Source organism: Cydia amplana, chromosome 16 (assembly GCF_948474715.1).
Source record: "Cydia amplana chromosome 16, ilCydAmpl1.1, whole genome shotgun sequence".
Taxonomy (NCBI): domain Eukaryota; kingdom Metazoa; phylum Arthropoda; class Insecta; order Lepidoptera; family Tortricidae; genus Cydia; species Cydia amplana.
In genome coordinates this window covers 8,513,200-8,530,379 of record NC_086084.1, presented here as the reverse complement: position 1 = coordinate 8,530,379, position 17,180 = coordinate 8,513,200, and the positions used below count along the sequence as shown (strand labels likewise).

The following is a 17,180-nucleotide window of genomic DNA, read 5'->3' as shown; positions in this document are numbered from 1 at the left end:
TATATTACATTTTAATTAATAATGCTTAGGCAACGTCGGGTAATGATAAATAATATTAATACAGCTATTTTCATTATTTCAAAAGAGTCTTACTTTGTTAAAAATATTCGGCAAAACGATGAATCCGCGCTCGATTCAGCTGGATTCAATCAAGCAAATATTGAAAACGGTGCTGGATTGCAATCCCTAGTTACGTAGTTATTCGTAACGAATATGCCATGCTACGCAAACGAAGTACTACGACGTAGAGAAGCATAAGCATAAGGCATAGCTGCATTCGCCTGAAATTGGCAGACCTTTCGACAGAATGAAGGTCTTTATGATGAATGATGAATGATTATTCGTGCGAGCTCCATCTTAAAATTCCGTTTATGGTGGTAGTAGTACAAGCTTTTGAGTAACAAGGGATAATTGCACGAGAGATTTCACTGGGTGCGAAAAGAAAGCCCGCAATGGAATAAAAGGCGCATCAAGACCTTTTAGATAGCAGTTATCACATCACATCACCCGGTTAACCCAGTACAGGACTAAGGCCCCACTCAAAGCACCTATCAACGAATACCTTGATCTTACTGTAAATTGTATCGACTGTGCCGGAAGCTCGTCGCGAACCGTTTATAGAAACAATGACGCAGCTCACTTCCGCCAGAGGGCCATGCCAGCGGCCACTCCCACGGCCAACGCTCCAACTCGCATACGACCTACTTATTTAGTTACCCTCATTACTATTTCATTGTTGTCTATCACGAGCAAGGAAGACGCTCTGCATTTTGGAATTGTGCTTGGCTGAGCAAATGGAATCGACTGCGATGAAAGAAAGTAACTGACGTGCCTAGGTCGTACCTATATGTCGAGGAAAACTGTACTACGTTCGCGTACCTTTGCAATTAGAGTTATGTGCCCAGAAACGACTATAACGCCATGAGTGGTATGCTTTAGCCCATACAAATGCACAAAGAAAACGTTTATTACTCAATTCTACGAGAACAATCACAATTGCACCCTTAAATTATGCCCGACTCCCTCTAAAACCTCTCAGACTTCACAAAAACTGCATTACAAATAAAAACCGCAGACCCTGACAGCGACAAAGTTCAGCTTTTACGTCAAATACGAACAAGAGAATAACCATTAAGTACTTCCAGTCGGTCGGGCTGCGTGCAATAAATGAATGAAAAACTCTTCTTCAACTTGGTAGATACAATTGATAAGTTGCCCGAAGCTAACTTTTTGCTTTCCAGTCCATTATTGACGGCCGGGCTCGGAGAAATCAGACAGTTCTTGATATTTCTATCTGATTTGAGTCTGGAATAACTGGATTTTGCTTGGATCAGACGTGTTCATTATAAAAGGTTTATATGTAATAAAACATTTGATACAATACATTTGATTGCAGTAGAGTTAAAACCTCTAACTACGCAAGTAAGCTGAGCTGATTATGAACTTAATTTTAATTTTACGCCTTTACCTCCGTTTAATACTGGTAACTAGTTATTAAGGACCTCAGGTTGTTTAAAAAACAACTATGCAGCAGGGGCCTAAGGAAGTGAAACCCTTTTTCAATTTCACTCGTTAATTCAACTTGTGGTACCTACAGAGGTTACATGCGTTTAAAAACAAACCCGCATAGTGTACACTTTTTGTATTATGCTTAAATGCAGATTATTTGTTTGCCCAGTTAAACTGTTTAATTCATCGACAACACAGCTAATATGTCAATTTCACGCGCAACGGCGCACGAAAGAATGCATATCATGCATCTGCCCACCAGCCATGCAATTCCTTCACTATGCATTAAACTTTTCCCTATCAAGACGCTGCGTGTAAAGCAGGCTAATGTTTTCAATTAAAAACGCGTCTGGCGAGTTCCCGGGTTTGTTGGTCAACTTTTATTAGTTCGTAGAGTAGATAAAAGTAATCAAGTCTGCAATATATCGCCTGCACACCTAACTCCAAGATAACTCTTAATTGTTTGATGTGACGGCGTCCGGAGACGTGAGCTAGCAGTCTCGTTACATTTTATCTTGTTTGAGAACAAATTTTCAAGTTTTAATTCTTCTGAGGTAATGATCGAGTAACTCCGGTAATGTTGTTGACGCTGCTTGTTGTTAGTTCGGTGCTGGTTTTCGAAGTAAGACACAAGGACAAGTACCTACTATCTATCTAGTCTAATAAAGTCTAGACAGACGTGGTACCTAAAAATAAGCTTCTACGAGCTCATATCAAAAACGACATAGTTTGTGGATTTATGTCCATTAAATTAACTAATCAGATTTGAAGGAAGGGTCCACGGAAAGAACATGTTTAGTCACACTAGTGACATTTTGAGTAATGGAAAATTAAAATTTGGAACAATGTCAAAACGTATGGTAATTCCGTGACCAGGTATTATTTAACTAACTAAAAATAAAGTTGTGTTACATTTATTATACAGTGGTAGCAAAAGATATAACTAATAGTTCATTAAGAGCTCTTCATTTTCAAATAAAAATCTAATTTTCCGAAAAATGTGACTAGACATGTTCTTTCCGTGGACCCTTCATTTAATATTCCACAAATAAATATACATATTTATCTGACGTTCGTTCAACATCCTCTTGCACATATAAAAAGAGCACGATCCTTTGCAAAACCCATTACGATAATGGAAATATACCTGAATGTGAGCTCCTACGGTCACTCGAAATGCTGACCCACAATAGGGCGCTCACTTCGCTGTCCGCTAAAAACATAATGCAAATAAGCGACCACATTCCATCTAATAACGTGAAAGTTCCTAGCCGGAGAATACGCAATTAGGGTAACAAAAGCGAGTACCACGAAACAAAAAATAGGTAGGTAAATATACGAAAATGGGTCATCGAGTGAAGTGCAATACAGGACCAGTGTACATGGACACTTTAGTATTCACGGCATGGTCCCGAGAGCCTCGTGGAAAGGGACGGTCGGGAGGCCACGCGCGCTGGCGGGTCCTAAGGGAGACACGACACGATCCGAGCGGCCAGACTGCGCTACAATCGTGCTGCGATTGTTTTCTTTGTGTTGCTTTGACGGACGAGTGTCGGGCTTTCAACTGAAAATTCCAGCAGTAACATCCATAACAAAAGTGCCTTTTTGTACACGTAGATACGAGCTATATATTCAATTTAATAAATTTTGGTTTCCATCCTTTCGGAATTCGCTAACAAAAAGTTGTTATGGGAATTTTCCCATAACAACTCCATCCCATTCCATTCCATTCCATTTTCATTTGAAAACAAGTTTATTAAAATGTGTTGCTAAAATACCTATGCATATTTTGTATTCTGAATAACTGTAAGAGACTTAACATGCTTACTGCTAACGAATACCGACCTCATGTATGAGAGTAATGTTGAGGTATGGAGCTTATTCCACCTGTATGTATTTGCAGTATTGATAAGTAACGAAAAACCATGAGAGCCTTTTTCACATTATTAGAAGGAGTTTTTTCAAGCCAGGCAATACTTGGCATAGTCGGCAATGTTGAGCAAGTGTACGGTACTTAACAACTCTCGTATCCCCTGAGGCTAAAAAATATAGCATTACTAAGAGCGGTGTCGCACTACGTCCGATCCGAATCCGTGAAAATATGGTCCGAAGTAGCTGTAGAAGTATTTCTATGGTAATTAGGCTAATATAATATAATATGGTAATTTGGCTAGATCCGTCTGATTTCTTTCCGAAATCGGATGACGGAGATCGCATCTAGTGCGTAAATTACCATAGAAATACTTCTACGGCTACTTCGGACCATATTTTCACGGATTCGGATCGGACGTAGTGCGAAACCGCTCTTACTCTCTTTGATGACGAGAGTAAAAGCGGCCAAGTGCGAGTCGGACTCGCCCATGAAGGGTTCCGTATTTAGGCGATTTATGACGTATAAAAAAAAACTACTTACTAGATCTCGTTCAAACCAATTTTCGGTGGAAGTTTACATGGTAATGTACATCATATATTTTTTTTAGTTTTATCATTCTCTTATTTTAGAAGTTACAGGGGGGGGGGGGACACATTTTACCACTTTGGAAGTGTCTCTCCCGCAAACTATTCAGTTTAGAAAAAAATGATATTAGAAACCTCAATATCATTTTTGAAGACCTATTCATAGATACCCCACACGTATGGCTTTGATGAAAAAAAAATTTTTGAGTTTCAGTTCGAAGTATGGGGAACCCCAAAAATTTATTGTTTTTTTTCTATTTTTGTGTGAAAATCTTAATGCGGTTTACAGAATACATCTACTTACCAAGTTTCAACAGTATAGTTCTTATAGTTTCGGAGAAAAGTGGCTGTGACAGACAGACGGACAGACGGACAGACGGACAGACAGACAGACAGACATGACGAATCTATAAGGGTTCCGTTTTTTGCCATTTGGCTACGGAACCCTAATAAAAACGGGACCCTATTACTAAGACTCCGCTGTCCGTCCGTCCGTTTGTCTGTCACCAGGCTGTAACTCATGAACCGTGATAGTGGGGTTCCCATACAACAAACATTATTTTTTTGCGTAATGGTACGGAACCCTTCGTGCGCGAGTCCGACTCGCACATGGCCGGTTTTTATTTAAATGCCTATGTATTTATATCCATAAATGTTTATGTAGCAGGGCGATTGCCAAATCATTATATTTATTAAACATTTCCTTAATATTGATAATAGGTAATTCATTAATCTGGGGGCACGGCAGTGCCCCCGCCAAGTCGAGCGCGAAGCAAACACTGCCGTACCATCCTTTACTGGAACCATTTCGCCGCATTTTCAGGTCCCTATTTGAGAACCTCTGGATAAGACCAGAATGCAGAAATTTTCGTCATCCAGTAAGCTATAATCACATATGTATGTACTTAAAATCCAAAATTTCAAGTCGGTCATTTAGTTCCGAAGTTAAGCGAAAGCAAAGTTTCGCATTTATGACACTCACTCACTCATGATCATCAGAGTAGAACTAGTACTTCCCATAAACTCAAGAGAGCTGAAATTTGGTACAGAATTAGGGTTTAATGGCCACATAAAGGGAAAACCTAAAAATATTGCAATATCAGTCACGTTTTAAAGATCTAAGAACTGCATAAGTAAGTTTGTAATCCCATATAAATATATGATATTACAAAGTTACTGTTGCAGTTCCTACAAATAGTAGGTAAAGTAAAGGTACACTACGATGTACGATGTGAGTATGAATGAAGATATGTTTAGTTATGATATGTGTACACTGTACACATAGTATGGGTGTGAGTACCCGAAAAGAAGGACTGCCTACAAAAAGAGATGAGATCCCATCAAAAACATTACATGTAAAAAGGTGCAAGTCTCGCAACGCTTTTACTACAAAAAAGTTTTGAGATGTAATGTGAAACCAAGTCGGTTATTTTAATCAGTGCCAGGGGGTGTTAAAACCGTATCTATAAGATATCTTTAATTTGTAATACATATTTATTTAATCGTATGGCATGCATGATTAGGCAATCAGAGTACAGCTTTGAGGTTGCTAAGCCAGGCAACTACGTCGGGTGTCAGGGCATCCAGATCCTCAGCTGGGCCAGGATAGGAGTGAAGAGGGCAGCGCCGTAATATGTGCTCAGTGGTTTGTTCTTCTTCGCCGCACTCGCAGAGGGGAGATTCCTTCCAACCCCACTTATGTTGGAAATAATTACAGCGGCCGTGACCTGTTCTCATCCTATTTAGACGGCACCAGATCTTACGAGGTAGGTGAAACCCTTTTGGTTTTCTCGTCGGGTCTGAAAGATAGGGTCTGTAATACATATAATGACTTGGCAATCGCACATAATGCTTTACTCGTACCATACTCTTAAATATGTGTAATGCTCAAACTGCAATTAGCGCTAGCGTTATGTTCAATTAGAATTATTTTTAATAGGTGACGATGATCCTTTTGTCATTATGCAGCCGTGCGATGGCCAAGTCATTATACGTATTACAAATTAAAGATATCTTATTGATACGGTTTTAACACCCCCTGGCACTGATTAAAATAACCGACTTGGTTTCACACTGGTTTCACATTACATCTCAAAACTTTTTTGTAGTAAAAGCGTTGCGAGACTTGCACCTTTTTACATGTAATGTTTTTGATGGGATTAGTAATTATTAGGATGTTATCACTGTTATCAGGTACCTACTTAACAATTTATGACGATTATTTTCTATGAAACGGTAGATAAGACCATCCTAAATAAAGTGTTTTTTACATACATATATAGTTTTTGGTGGGATTGTCATTGATTCACTCCGTTTAAATTTTCATACCATTTGATTTTATTAGCATACAATCTACATTATCAACAGCAATGTCATAATTACAACTTATCGCTGTACATATTAATGTAAGAATTAATGCACTTGCCAATCAAGATTCCCACCAACATAGTCAACATAGACAGTAATATCATATGTATATGAAATTTTTTATGAAAATCAAGATTGTTAGAGAAACTATAAAAAAGATAGAGTAAATAAATAAATGAAAGAATTAAAAGGAATAGCAATGAGTTGCAGTTATCAAAAAAAAGTCTAAAAGTAAACTCTTAATTCCAAAAAGCTCTGCAGCTTGCCTCAAAATCCTGTCAGATTAGGTCTTAAATTTACTTTCAAACACTCTTTAATTTAAGCCCATGGACATATTAAGAATCCTACATTCAATACAAAAATAAGGAAAGTTTCTACTAGCAAAAATTATGTCTAACAAACTACTGCAAAGCTACTTTTCAGGCACACAAAGAAAAGAAAAGAAACAAGATAAATGAGGAATAAATTTATTAAAAAAAAAATTACATGCCACAATCATATACTTATTATTAGTAACATAATAATATACATAATCTTATAAAAGTACTGCAAGGGTAGTAGTGATATAAAACATTTGGTTAAAAACAGGGTGGTGTAACACCAAAATTTTACGGGAACAGCAATATTTCTTTACACCATAATGACATAAACAGTCTTGGCCACTCTAGGCCCCAGGCCCTGTAGTAATTACTAGCTGCCCCTTTCTCAGCACCCATCATATAGGTTGCCTCCCTTAATACCTGGCCACCTTAGGCCTGGGCTTACTGGGCCTGAGGGCAAATCTGCCACTGGACATAAACACACATTGGATCCCTAGTAATCCTATGTACTATCAAAAACTCAACAGTATGTGGCAGCCCTAGCAATTTTTTGAAGTGGTGCATAACCAAATATCTGACCAGTGCTGCTGCATTGCCTGGTGTCAAATACCACTCACACTATCCTAGAGCAGCCCGTGACTACATATCTCTAAAGTAATAGAGTAATTATGATTTGGTTAATATTTTCATTAAGGTTATTTGTAATTCTGTTTTTTATCTCTAAATTTTGTTCTCATAATTTGAATACAATTTACAATATTCATGTTTTGAAGACTAAAACCTAAAATTGTATTAACACAACAAGATTCATATGTGAATCATCAATAAGACAATGGATTGGTCATTGTCCTGGTCAAACCTAACAATATCAGCTCTGTTTATACGACAACAGTTTCACTCCCTTGAATTTTGAGTTGCTATTGGCAACATGTTTTGGGCCCTTCCGGGGTCCTTCCTCAGGCTTGAGTGCTCGCGGCGACTGCAACTTGAGTGCACGAGTTGCAGTCGCCGCCAATAGCAGCTAAAAATTCAAGTGAGTGAAACCGTTGTCGTATAAACAGTTTAAAATATGTCTCACGAAAGTTTAATATCGAATATCAGCTCTGATTGCCTATTTAAACTTAAGGTTATATTCTGTAAGGTTCTGAGCAAGCAAGAAGAGGATCCCACCAATCATTTTGGGGTTTTTTGGGACCTTGCAAACCTAGCCGAGATGACAATCGTGCATCGACATACACCAATCATAAAAGAAATGTAAGTATCAGGATGACAAGTGCTACGAAAAATCATGTGATCATCTATACATACATTATTTCACTATGGATTTGCGTTTTCTATCACTGTTTGTGAAATAATTCAAGCATCAGACCTTTGCAATGTAATTTGCAAAGAACTGGAAGAAAATGTTTTCTAACAGCATCCAACTAATTATCATGTATTTATAAAATATTGTTCCAGTAGGATATTCTTCCCTAAAATGGGCCCCTCTCTCTAATATCCTCCTGATCACAGCCTGTCATTAAATGTATTTAAATGGTATTCGTAACTAAAGTGTTCCCCTGTTTTTAATCAGATTTTATATAACCACATTATAAACTCACAGTTTAAGCTCTAACTACAGGGTCCAACTAAAGTACTAACTACATTCAAGCTACGGATGCATGCATGTTTAGTTGTAAATCAAATTCTACTGATAATATTCTCACCTAATAATTAACACATATAATTCCAAATAGTCCTGAGTTTAAATGTGTAAGTCCTCACTTTAGTTCACTTCGAGTCCAAGTCAGTGTTTTAGTCCCGTCACGTCACATTATTGTCCACACTTCGGGTAAGAAACTAACAGTTTAAACGATACAATTTATTAACTACAGGCTGAACGATAGTATTTATTAACAACAATATAGTAACAAATATCTTGTTTTTGTTTAATGTTTATTAAAGGCAGACAAGAGGATGCGAGGATTACCCGCATTTGACAATGTTAAATATGACATTCATTGATTTTATTTGGATTTTTGCACTTTCTTGGAAAGGATTTCAGCCAATGACAGGGACCATATGTTTCCGGTACCTTGTCATTTTCTACGCTGATTGGTTAAAAGTAGACCATTGTGGCACTTTTCTACTACTGAAAACGAAACCTTAAGGTTGACAGATGTTTGACGTGTTTGACAGATAGAATACATGCCCTGGAATCTTGTTTGAATTAATCAATAAGTAATTATTAGATTTCTTCAAAATTTATAGTATGTAAGTACATTATGTAAATATAATTACGAATTATTAACAAAGCTACAATACAACGAATGAAAATGCAATATAATATTATTTTTTTAAGTGGGACAGACAATTTTAAAGAACACTGGCAATGTATTTTATGACACGCGGTTAATTTAAAACGAAGTCTCTGCGTCAATCAAATCACTTGACAAAATGAATGAGTGAAATATAAACCCGTAAAAAATACAAAATATATTTATTCGGCAAAATGAACAATGATCAAAATTCAATACGTTCCTAAAGCAAATTAAATTTACTGTGATATGCCGGGGCCGGATGTAAGAGCCAATGAAAATGTCCTCGGCGAAATGTCGACAGAGCCCACGGCTACCGTGCATACTGGTGCGGTACCAGCAAAAGCTGAAAGAAAATTAACTGTGCTGGAAACCCATGGCTACATACTTGGTAGGACTATTGGCTCGGGTTCTTACGCCACCGTAAAGGTAACAAAATAAGACATACTTAGGTATTCATTATTTTAAAATAGCTAATACCTACTTAAAGGGGCTACAGGTATGAGTTCGTAAACTTGAACTTCTCGCATCGCATCGCATGTAGTTGCATGTACTTAGTTAAGTACTTACCTAATCTCGCAAGTTAAATATACGCACTACCTACCCGCTTAACCCACAGTACTTAACCCACTTCCTGGTGTCTGATACATAGCACCTGAAGAGTTGAAATATACCACAACGAATGTCATAGGAAGCCTATAATAAATGAACACATATATATAGTTTGTAGCTTTCTAGTAGACCCCGAAGGCTTATCCTATTGTCTATTGTTCAGTAAAACCGCACGTGCTACTTACCTGCAAAAAAGGGTCCTAATTATTCTATTTGGCACCTGAGCGCGGGCTAGTCCAACGCTCAAAAAACCAGTGTAGGTGCGCTCTCCGATAACGCGCCTTTGTTACGCATCTCGATGACACATTTTAGACTGGTTCTGTAGCGTCCGACTCGCCGGCACTCAGTAACCGAAGTACCGATTTTTTATGCAGGTGGTTGTGGCACGTGGCACGAGCGGTTTTTCTTAACAATAGACAATAGGATTAGCCTTCGGGGTCTATTAGAAAGCTACAAACTATACCTACGTTTAGGCGCGTTAGAAATCGGCTTACTGTGCGGATGATAACTTTACACTTTACAAAGAGGAGTACCTACGTATGTACAGTCGACTACAAAGAGATGTATCCACTTTTTCACCTTACTGCCTTGTAATAAGGTGAAAAAGCGGATACATCTCTTTGTAGTCGACCCTACCTCTACAGTCAGCTATAAATTTCTACTCTTCGTATTTGTTCATGATGTTTGGACAAGTAATATAAGTAATAGGTCTATGGTTTGGACGTCATCCCTTAAAATTAACGTTAATGTTTTTTATTATAAATTTTAATGATTAAAATAACATACGTTTACCCAGGTAGCATCCAGCGACAGGCACAATTGCCAAGTTGCAATAAAAATAATAAGTAAGTTCCAAGCGCCGGGCGACTATCTCAAGAAGTTTCTACCTAGAGAAATAGAAGTTGTAAAGGGGCTCAAGCATGAAAACTTAATACGATTCCTACAGGCCATCGAAACAACACACAGGTCTAATAAATCCACTTTAAAAACTAAAACAGTGGTAGGCATATTAGTTAGTAGGTACGGTAAGAATTTACTACGCTTTGATTCTATAATTCCAATGCCGCTAAGAGTAAATGACTGATGAGCAAACCTGTACATTGACATTGTAATAATCCAGTGCTCATTGAGAGAGCTGCAATTGCTGTGATTGTGTAACAAATATTATTACAGGGTTTACATAGTAATGGAATATGCAGAAAACGGCAGCCTACTCGACATAATACGTAAGGATCAGCATATAGACGAGGCGCGTGGGCGCCGATGGTTCCGGCAGCTGGTCGAAGCGGTGGACTACTGCCACGAGCGCGGCGTCGTTCATAGGTTAGCTTGGTTCCCCTTTAGTCTCACTCTCAACACGTCCACAGGGTTTATTTATATAGTATTAGAATAGCAGAAAATGGCGACCTACTTGATATTATCCGCAAGGATCAGCTTATAGACGAGTTACGATACGTACCTTGTCAACTCACCTATAACTCCTTAAAACCCCCTTTAGTCGCATATCTAATCGCTAATCGTCCTTCAACTTCCGCAAGTTTCTTGCCTTACCTAACCGTTTTATTTCTTCAGAGACATCAAATGCGAAAATCTCCTAATGGACCATGGTCTCAACATAAAACTATCAGACTTTGGATTTGCAAGAGGCCACATGAAACCTAAGAACGGGATATATGCGTTGAGTGAAACCTTTTGCGGCAGCTACGCGTATGCTTCTCCTGAAATTCTAAAGGGGGTTCCTTACAAGCCACAGGACTCAGATATTTGGAGCATGGGGGTTGTTCTTTACGCTATCGTGTATGGGCGGCTGCCGTTTGATGATACCAACTATACGCAGTTATTAAAAGTAAGTGTCTATTTAGGTAACAAACGAAGATCTATATTTATATAATTGTCAAGTCCTTTGACACCATTTATTCAGATCTATTTGATACATGCCTTCAAAAGAATTTTCGTAAACTTTTCTGAAAATCACAGCACACAGCTGACAACACTGGACAGTTTAATTTAATTGTGGGAAAAAACTTCAATAAACATCAGTATTTGCTAGTTTGACTTACAAAATTCGCTAAAAAACTTCATTGAACTTAAGAATCTTCATTACTACAGCAGGTCCAGAATAAAGTGTCATTCCCTCGCGAACCCAGAGTCTCCGCAGATTGCCGGAAGCTTATCACCAAGGTCCTAGCGCCTCTAAAGATGCGAGTGAAGATACCCCAGATCCTTGCTGACCCCTGGCTTAATCCCAACCAACCGAGAGACGAGGAGGCAGATGCGGCCCAGGTTGGTGCAAGACTTTTTGAATACCCTCCAATCCAACACTATTAAGTACCTACCTAAAGTTGTCTATGTACTTGTTCCACCCTAAACAATCCTCTCTGTTTTCCTTTTTCTGTGCCGGGTCCACACAGAGCAAGCATACGCGCAAGGCAATTTCCTCGCGCACAAAACGGCCAGTGTAGATGGGCCTTGCTTGGCACGTCTACACTGGCCGTTTTGATAAGAAATCTGTATATATATGTATGAACTATGTTTTAGTATGTATGTGCTCCCTATTTGACGAAGATCAGCCAGCCTATTATGGATAGCTTTATCCATCTTTATCCACGTGATAAAATAACTGTCACTGTTTAACACCGTGGGAAAGAAAGTGACGGACACCGTTTTATCACGCTGTCACGTAGACAAGAACGACCATCATATCCGTACTGAGGGCTTACCGCGAAACCCGAAATTTCTTTATTTGCCTCTATTTGCATTTATTTGAGCGATAGAGAGGCAGATGACGAAATTCCAATTTTTGTATTTTTCGCAGTAGACCCTCAGATAACGAATAATAAACGAAATGTAGGTATTTACAGGTAACTTGTATCATCTTTTTTCAGGAAAGTGCTTCAAATAGCAAAGAAATAAAGAATGTAAATATAGAAACGACATTTGAGAGACCCATAGGAAGAAGTGAAATCGGTTAAATTGTTAATTTTCGCCAGTCAATATGCTATTCATAATTTAGTTCAAAACACAACTTTACTCTTTCCAATGCCAATATTCAATAAAGAATTTAAAATACCCATCTTTTATGTTTAATAGACCCGTAGATATTATTACTGCATATCAGTCATCACTTAGAATAGGCATCTTATTTGTTTCTACAGGTAAGTATTAGAGTCTGCATAGATAGTGACGGCCAAAGTGTTCTGATCTTGATTAAATTTAGCCGTCGCCATCTACTTATTAATTATTATGATGCTGACTGTACTTATTTGATTAAAATATTGTAAGTTTAAGCGTTCCCTGTCCAGGTGGTGGGGCTATGAAGCTTTTTAAGGAGTCCATGCTTCCACTCATCATCATCATATTTATTCATCAACAACACAAGATTGTGTTTGAAGTAGGTACACTGTAGTTACAATAAAATAAAATAGTTAACATTTTGGAAATAATATAAGAAAATGAGATCAAATATGGCATTTATGAACAACTTATACTTACACTATATATAATTAGACTATTTACACTAAATCTTAACAGCTCAAAGTGGAAGAACACTTGGACGTGTGACTTTGAAATATCATTTTGTATGGGGACAGTGAGCGTGTTAACCTTTTCCACGCCGTGTCAAACACAAAAGCTGTCACTCATATGCCACGTTACCGAAGTGTCAAAACTGAAATTGAACTTTATGCATATGCACCTAGGTCTATGTTGCTCTGTGGTCTATGACCGATTAATACGTCTTTGGCGTTGGACCTGCGGTGCGTATATATCGGTCATTGGCGTTCAAAAGGTTAATTGCAACTAGGTATCCATTAGGTATCTGATTGAGCTGAACCGTAATACATACAATAGGTAACCCAACTCACACCTCGGCTAGTAGGTAAATAAGAAAGCCTCAGATCAAACACTTTACTACCCCAGGTATGTACCTAATGTAATAATAGGTACTATAGATATACAGTTAGGTAGGTAGGTACTCGTTTTCTTAATAGACAAATAAAATTCAATTTAGAGGACATTATTATTAATTCTCTCTAAAAAAACTAATAATGTTGTAATGGCGCAGTCACACTGGCTCGTTTGCCGCATGCATATGGCAAAAAAAAATCGGTTGTGTGATTGCGCCATAAAAGATAAGGCCAGCTTCCTACGTGATCTTTTTCTTTTGCTTCTCCGTTAACTCAACGACTTCGACTGTGCAGCTTAACTTGTCATCTAGCAGTTTAGCCTCTTTTAGTTTCGCTTTTTTATTCGCCTTGTGGATGCACAGGAAAGAACAGCCCAGTATCAGTACGTAAATAGCAGCGGCGATGAAGCAGTTTGTCGACACCTAGAAAATGCATGCATTAACGTTTATTGTTTCAAATTATGTGGTATGTACTTGCCGTTAGTTTTAGGAAAAGTTTCAGTAAAGTTTCAAACTGAGTGGACGGATGTTCAAGTGATGGCGACCAGCGGTATGTCCGTGTATTTATTTATATGCGAGTGGCACGCTGGATGGAAATCTCAGACCCCGCTGATTGCTCGCAACTGAGGCTGCGGACTGGACGAAAGCGGCGCGTACATGGCGTGGCAAATCAAGGCCATTCATATATTACGCTTGACCAAACGTAGGTACGTGTATTATGTTACGATTCATAAGTGCTTGTTGCTAGGCCTACATGAATAAAGTATATTTTGACTTTGACTTTGGAACGGCCTTGATTTACAGCGCGACGCTTGCGTCCAGTCCGCGGGCTCAGCTAAAACCGTAGGTACTCTTACTTTAGGTACAGAGGGTTTCATTTCCGCGGTTGATCTCGGTAGTTTTCTACAACAGCACTCGCTAATACGATATGGAGCATCTTCTAACTAAGTGTTAGGTAGGTGGGTCGGTAGGTAGGTATATAGGTCTAAGCGTTTTTTTTTAGACCGACCCGAATATTTTAAAATTAAAAATATTTATTAAATCTGCCCACAAGGGCACAAAACAGTATCTATAGCCGCTCGAGTCCTAAAACATTGTCTTCCAGAATCTTAAATTAGCATACACATAACTTATGTGCTTTGTTCAAAACCATCGTACGTAGTAAAAAATGCTTTGTTACGTTACCTTAGTCCCATTGCACTCTTGAATAAATAAATAATATAGGACTCTCTTATACACAGATTGACTAAGTCCCACAGTAAGCTCAAGAAGGCTTGTGTTGTGGGTACTCAGACAACGATATATATTATATACAAATACATACCTAAATACATAGAAAACACCCAAAACTCAGGAACAAATATCGGTGTTAATCACACTAATAAATAAATGCCCTACTAGGATTCGAACATTCGAACCCAGGACACCGCGGCTTAACAGGCAGGGTCACTATATACCCAGCTACCCAGGCCAGACCAGTCGTCAAAATTGAATGATACTAAGTTCTTTCGTTTATGAAATTATAATGAGATGAATAAATTTCTTCCTTGTGACATACATACAGTTTCATAGTTCTTTTTCGTGTGTTTTATAAAGTCTTGGGTATCCACGAACTCATGCGCTTCAGTATCCTCGATTAAACCTAGGGATTCAACCCTGTATAATACACCCATTATTACCTGCAATATAACAATAACAATATTTTTATTGATAATAAAAGTTTAACAGGCACGTTACAGTGAACACTAGGCATGGCCTGTTTCAGTAAAGTTTCAAACTGAGTGGACGGATGTTCAAGTGATGGCGACCAGCGGTATGTCCGTGTATTTATTTATATGCGGGTGGCACGCTGGATGGAAATCTCACACCCCGCTGATTGCTCGCAACTGAGGTTGCGAGCAATCAGCGGGGTGTGAGTTGAGGGTGAGCAGCAGCAGTGGTTAAACTTTTATTGTCAATAAAAGTTTAACAGGCACGTTACAGTGAACACTAGGCATGGCCTGTATCGCGGGGGTCATGATCATCACGAGTTACCTAATAAAATTTATAATTATACTAGCTGAGATAAGTACCCGGCTTCGCTCAGAGACTTGACATGTGATTACTGTGTGGTAGTTGTAAAAAAATCAAATGGCCCCCAATATTCCAGCATATTCCATAACATTCGAGAGTGTTCTGGAATATTCCACAATGATCCTAGATGGATGTTCTCGAACATTTGAAGACATTCCGCAGAATGTTCTGAAATGCTGTGGAATGCTCTCGAATACTTTCGAATGTTCTGGACTGTTCTAGAAATGTCTAGCCTCCGAGACCCGAGACACCACACCAGGCAGGCAATTTTTGTAGGAATATATTTCACGATCTATTCTGAACTTTCGTCTATTAAGTTATAAGGTTCAAATTTTAAAAACAAAACGACTGCTTCTGGGTCTGGGCCTGGGCGAAACTTTCAGCCCTTACACTTATATCTTCAAAAGCACACGCTTGAGGTAAAAACGCACCATATAACTTCCTTGATCGTATCGGGGCTCATTTCTGAATTTTAGCGGCACGCACATTGTACACTTGCTTTTATCTATATATATAAATGCACGTGTCCTGCCCTAGTAGCACGGTCGCATTTTTATCATTTATCACCATGCCTGTCACGTTCTAACAAGTATGTAAGTGCGAAAGTGACGGGCTTAGTGATAGCCGATAAAAATGGAACCGTGCTGAGCCCGTTGACTGACTGACAGATTCATCAAGGCAGAGCCGAAACTACAAAAGTTAGAAAGTTGAAACTTGCACACTAGGTTGCATTTATAAAGAGATAAGAAGCGATTTTGAAAAATTCTACCCCTGGGGGGGTAAAAAAGGGGATGAAAGTTTGTATGGGGTACAAGTTTTATTTTAAGCTAGGAATTTGAAACTTCGTAAAAAGATATATAATTAAAAAACAAGAAAACTAATTTCAGTGTTTTTGAAAATTGATCCCTTAATGTGGTGAAAAAGGGGTTGAATGTTTGTATGGATATCAAACATTTTTTCGAACGCGGGACTTGAATCTTTGTATTTGGGGATATTATTAAAAGACAGGAAAAGTAATTTCTGCGTTTTGTAAAATTCATCCCCTAACAGGGTTAAAAAGGGGTTGAAAGTTTGAATCCATTATTACAAATGCTTTGAAACTTCTTAGAAAGGCATAATACCTAGCCGACTACAAAAAAAAGTAATTGCAACTATTTTGGAAATTCAACCCCTAAGGGGGTAAAAAAGGGGATGAAAGTTCATCTTGGGGTGAAATTTTTATTTTAAGCTAGGAACTTGAAACTTTGCAAAAAGGTATTACAATAAAAGAGAAGAAAACTAATTTCAGCGTTTTTGAAAATTCATTCATCATTCGACAAATATTTTTTTGAATGCGGGACTTGAATATTTGTATAAGGGCATATTATAAGAATACAAGAAAAGTAATTTTTAAAATTCGACATTTAAAAGGGTTAAATAGGGGTTGACAGTTTGTATGGAGATCAAACATTTTTTTGAGTGCGGGACTTGAATCTTTGTATAAATGCATATTATTAGAATACAAGAATAGTACATTATTGCAGAGGCCGGGAAAGGGCAATTCATGGATGAGTTTCGAAGAAGACGAATCCACGAATTGCTATCCCTGCCGAGGCATATATAGTGCTTTTCTCCAAACGTGCGAGGAAATAAGGTAAAATA

The 17,180-nt window shown here is 38.2% G+C and overlaps 2 protein-coding genes across 3 annotated transcripts; one reads left to right on the top strand and one right to left on the bottom strand.

The window, feature by feature from the left end:
• Positions 1-9,068: 9,068 nt before the first annotated feature.
• LOC134655536 (testis-specific serine/threonine-protein kinase 3-like) lies at positions 9,069-12,633 on the top strand. 2 transcript variants are annotated; one of them, XM_063511009.1, is made up of 6 exons: positions 9,069-9,379; positions 10,359-10,528; positions 10,736-10,885; positions 11,135-11,408; positions 11,675-11,845; positions 12,448-12,633. In XM_063511009.1, the coding sequence occupies exons 1-6, from the start codon at positions 9,200-9,202 to the stop codon at positions 12,532-12,534; spliced, it is 1,032 nt and encodes a 343-aa protein (XP_063367079.1). In that variant the 5' UTR covers positions 9,069-9,199; the 3' UTR covers positions 12,535-12,633. The 2 variants fall into 2 exon arrangements, with proteins under 2 accessions (XP_063367079.1, XP_063367078.1); XM_063511008.1 differs by having other exon boundaries at positions 11,672-11,845.
• Positions 12,634-13,679: 1,046 nt separating this feature from the next.
• Positions 13,680-15,163, bottom strand: LOC134655349 (ribonuclease kappa-like). Its single transcript, XM_063510799.1, has 2 exons — positions 14,993-15,163; positions 13,680-13,889 (listed from the first exon to the last, which is right to left on the bottom strand). Exons 1-2 carry the CDS (start codon positions 15,137-15,139, stop codon positions 13,707-13,709), a joined length of 330 nt encoding a protein of 109 aa, XP_063366869.1. The 5' UTR covers positions 15,140-15,163; the 3' UTR covers positions 13,680-13,706.
• Positions 15,164-17,180: the final 2,017 nt, after the last annotated feature.

Bases quoted from the DNA above. Each gene is read 5' to 3' on its own strand.
- LOC134655536 (XM_063511008.1), top strand. From the start codon at position 9,200: ATGCCGGGGCCGGATGTAAGAGCCAATGAAAATGTCCTCGGCGAAATG. The intron at 9,380-10,358 runs GTAACAAAATAA...ACGTTTACCCAG, and splicing joins GTTCTTACGCCACCGTAAAG to GTAGCATCCAGCGACAGGCA. The intron at 10,886-11,134 runs GTTAGCTTGGTT...TTATTTCTTCAG, and splicing joins GAGCGCGGCGTCGTTCATAG to AGACATCAAATGCGAAAATC.
- LOC134655349 (XM_063510799.1), bottom strand. From the start codon at position 15,139: ATGGGTGTATTATACAGGGTTGAATCCCTAGGTTTAATCGAGGATACT. The intron at 13,890-14,992 runs TTATAATTTCAT...TGCATTTTCTAG, and splicing joins GAAGAAATTTATTCATCTCA to GTGTCGACAAACTGCTTCAT.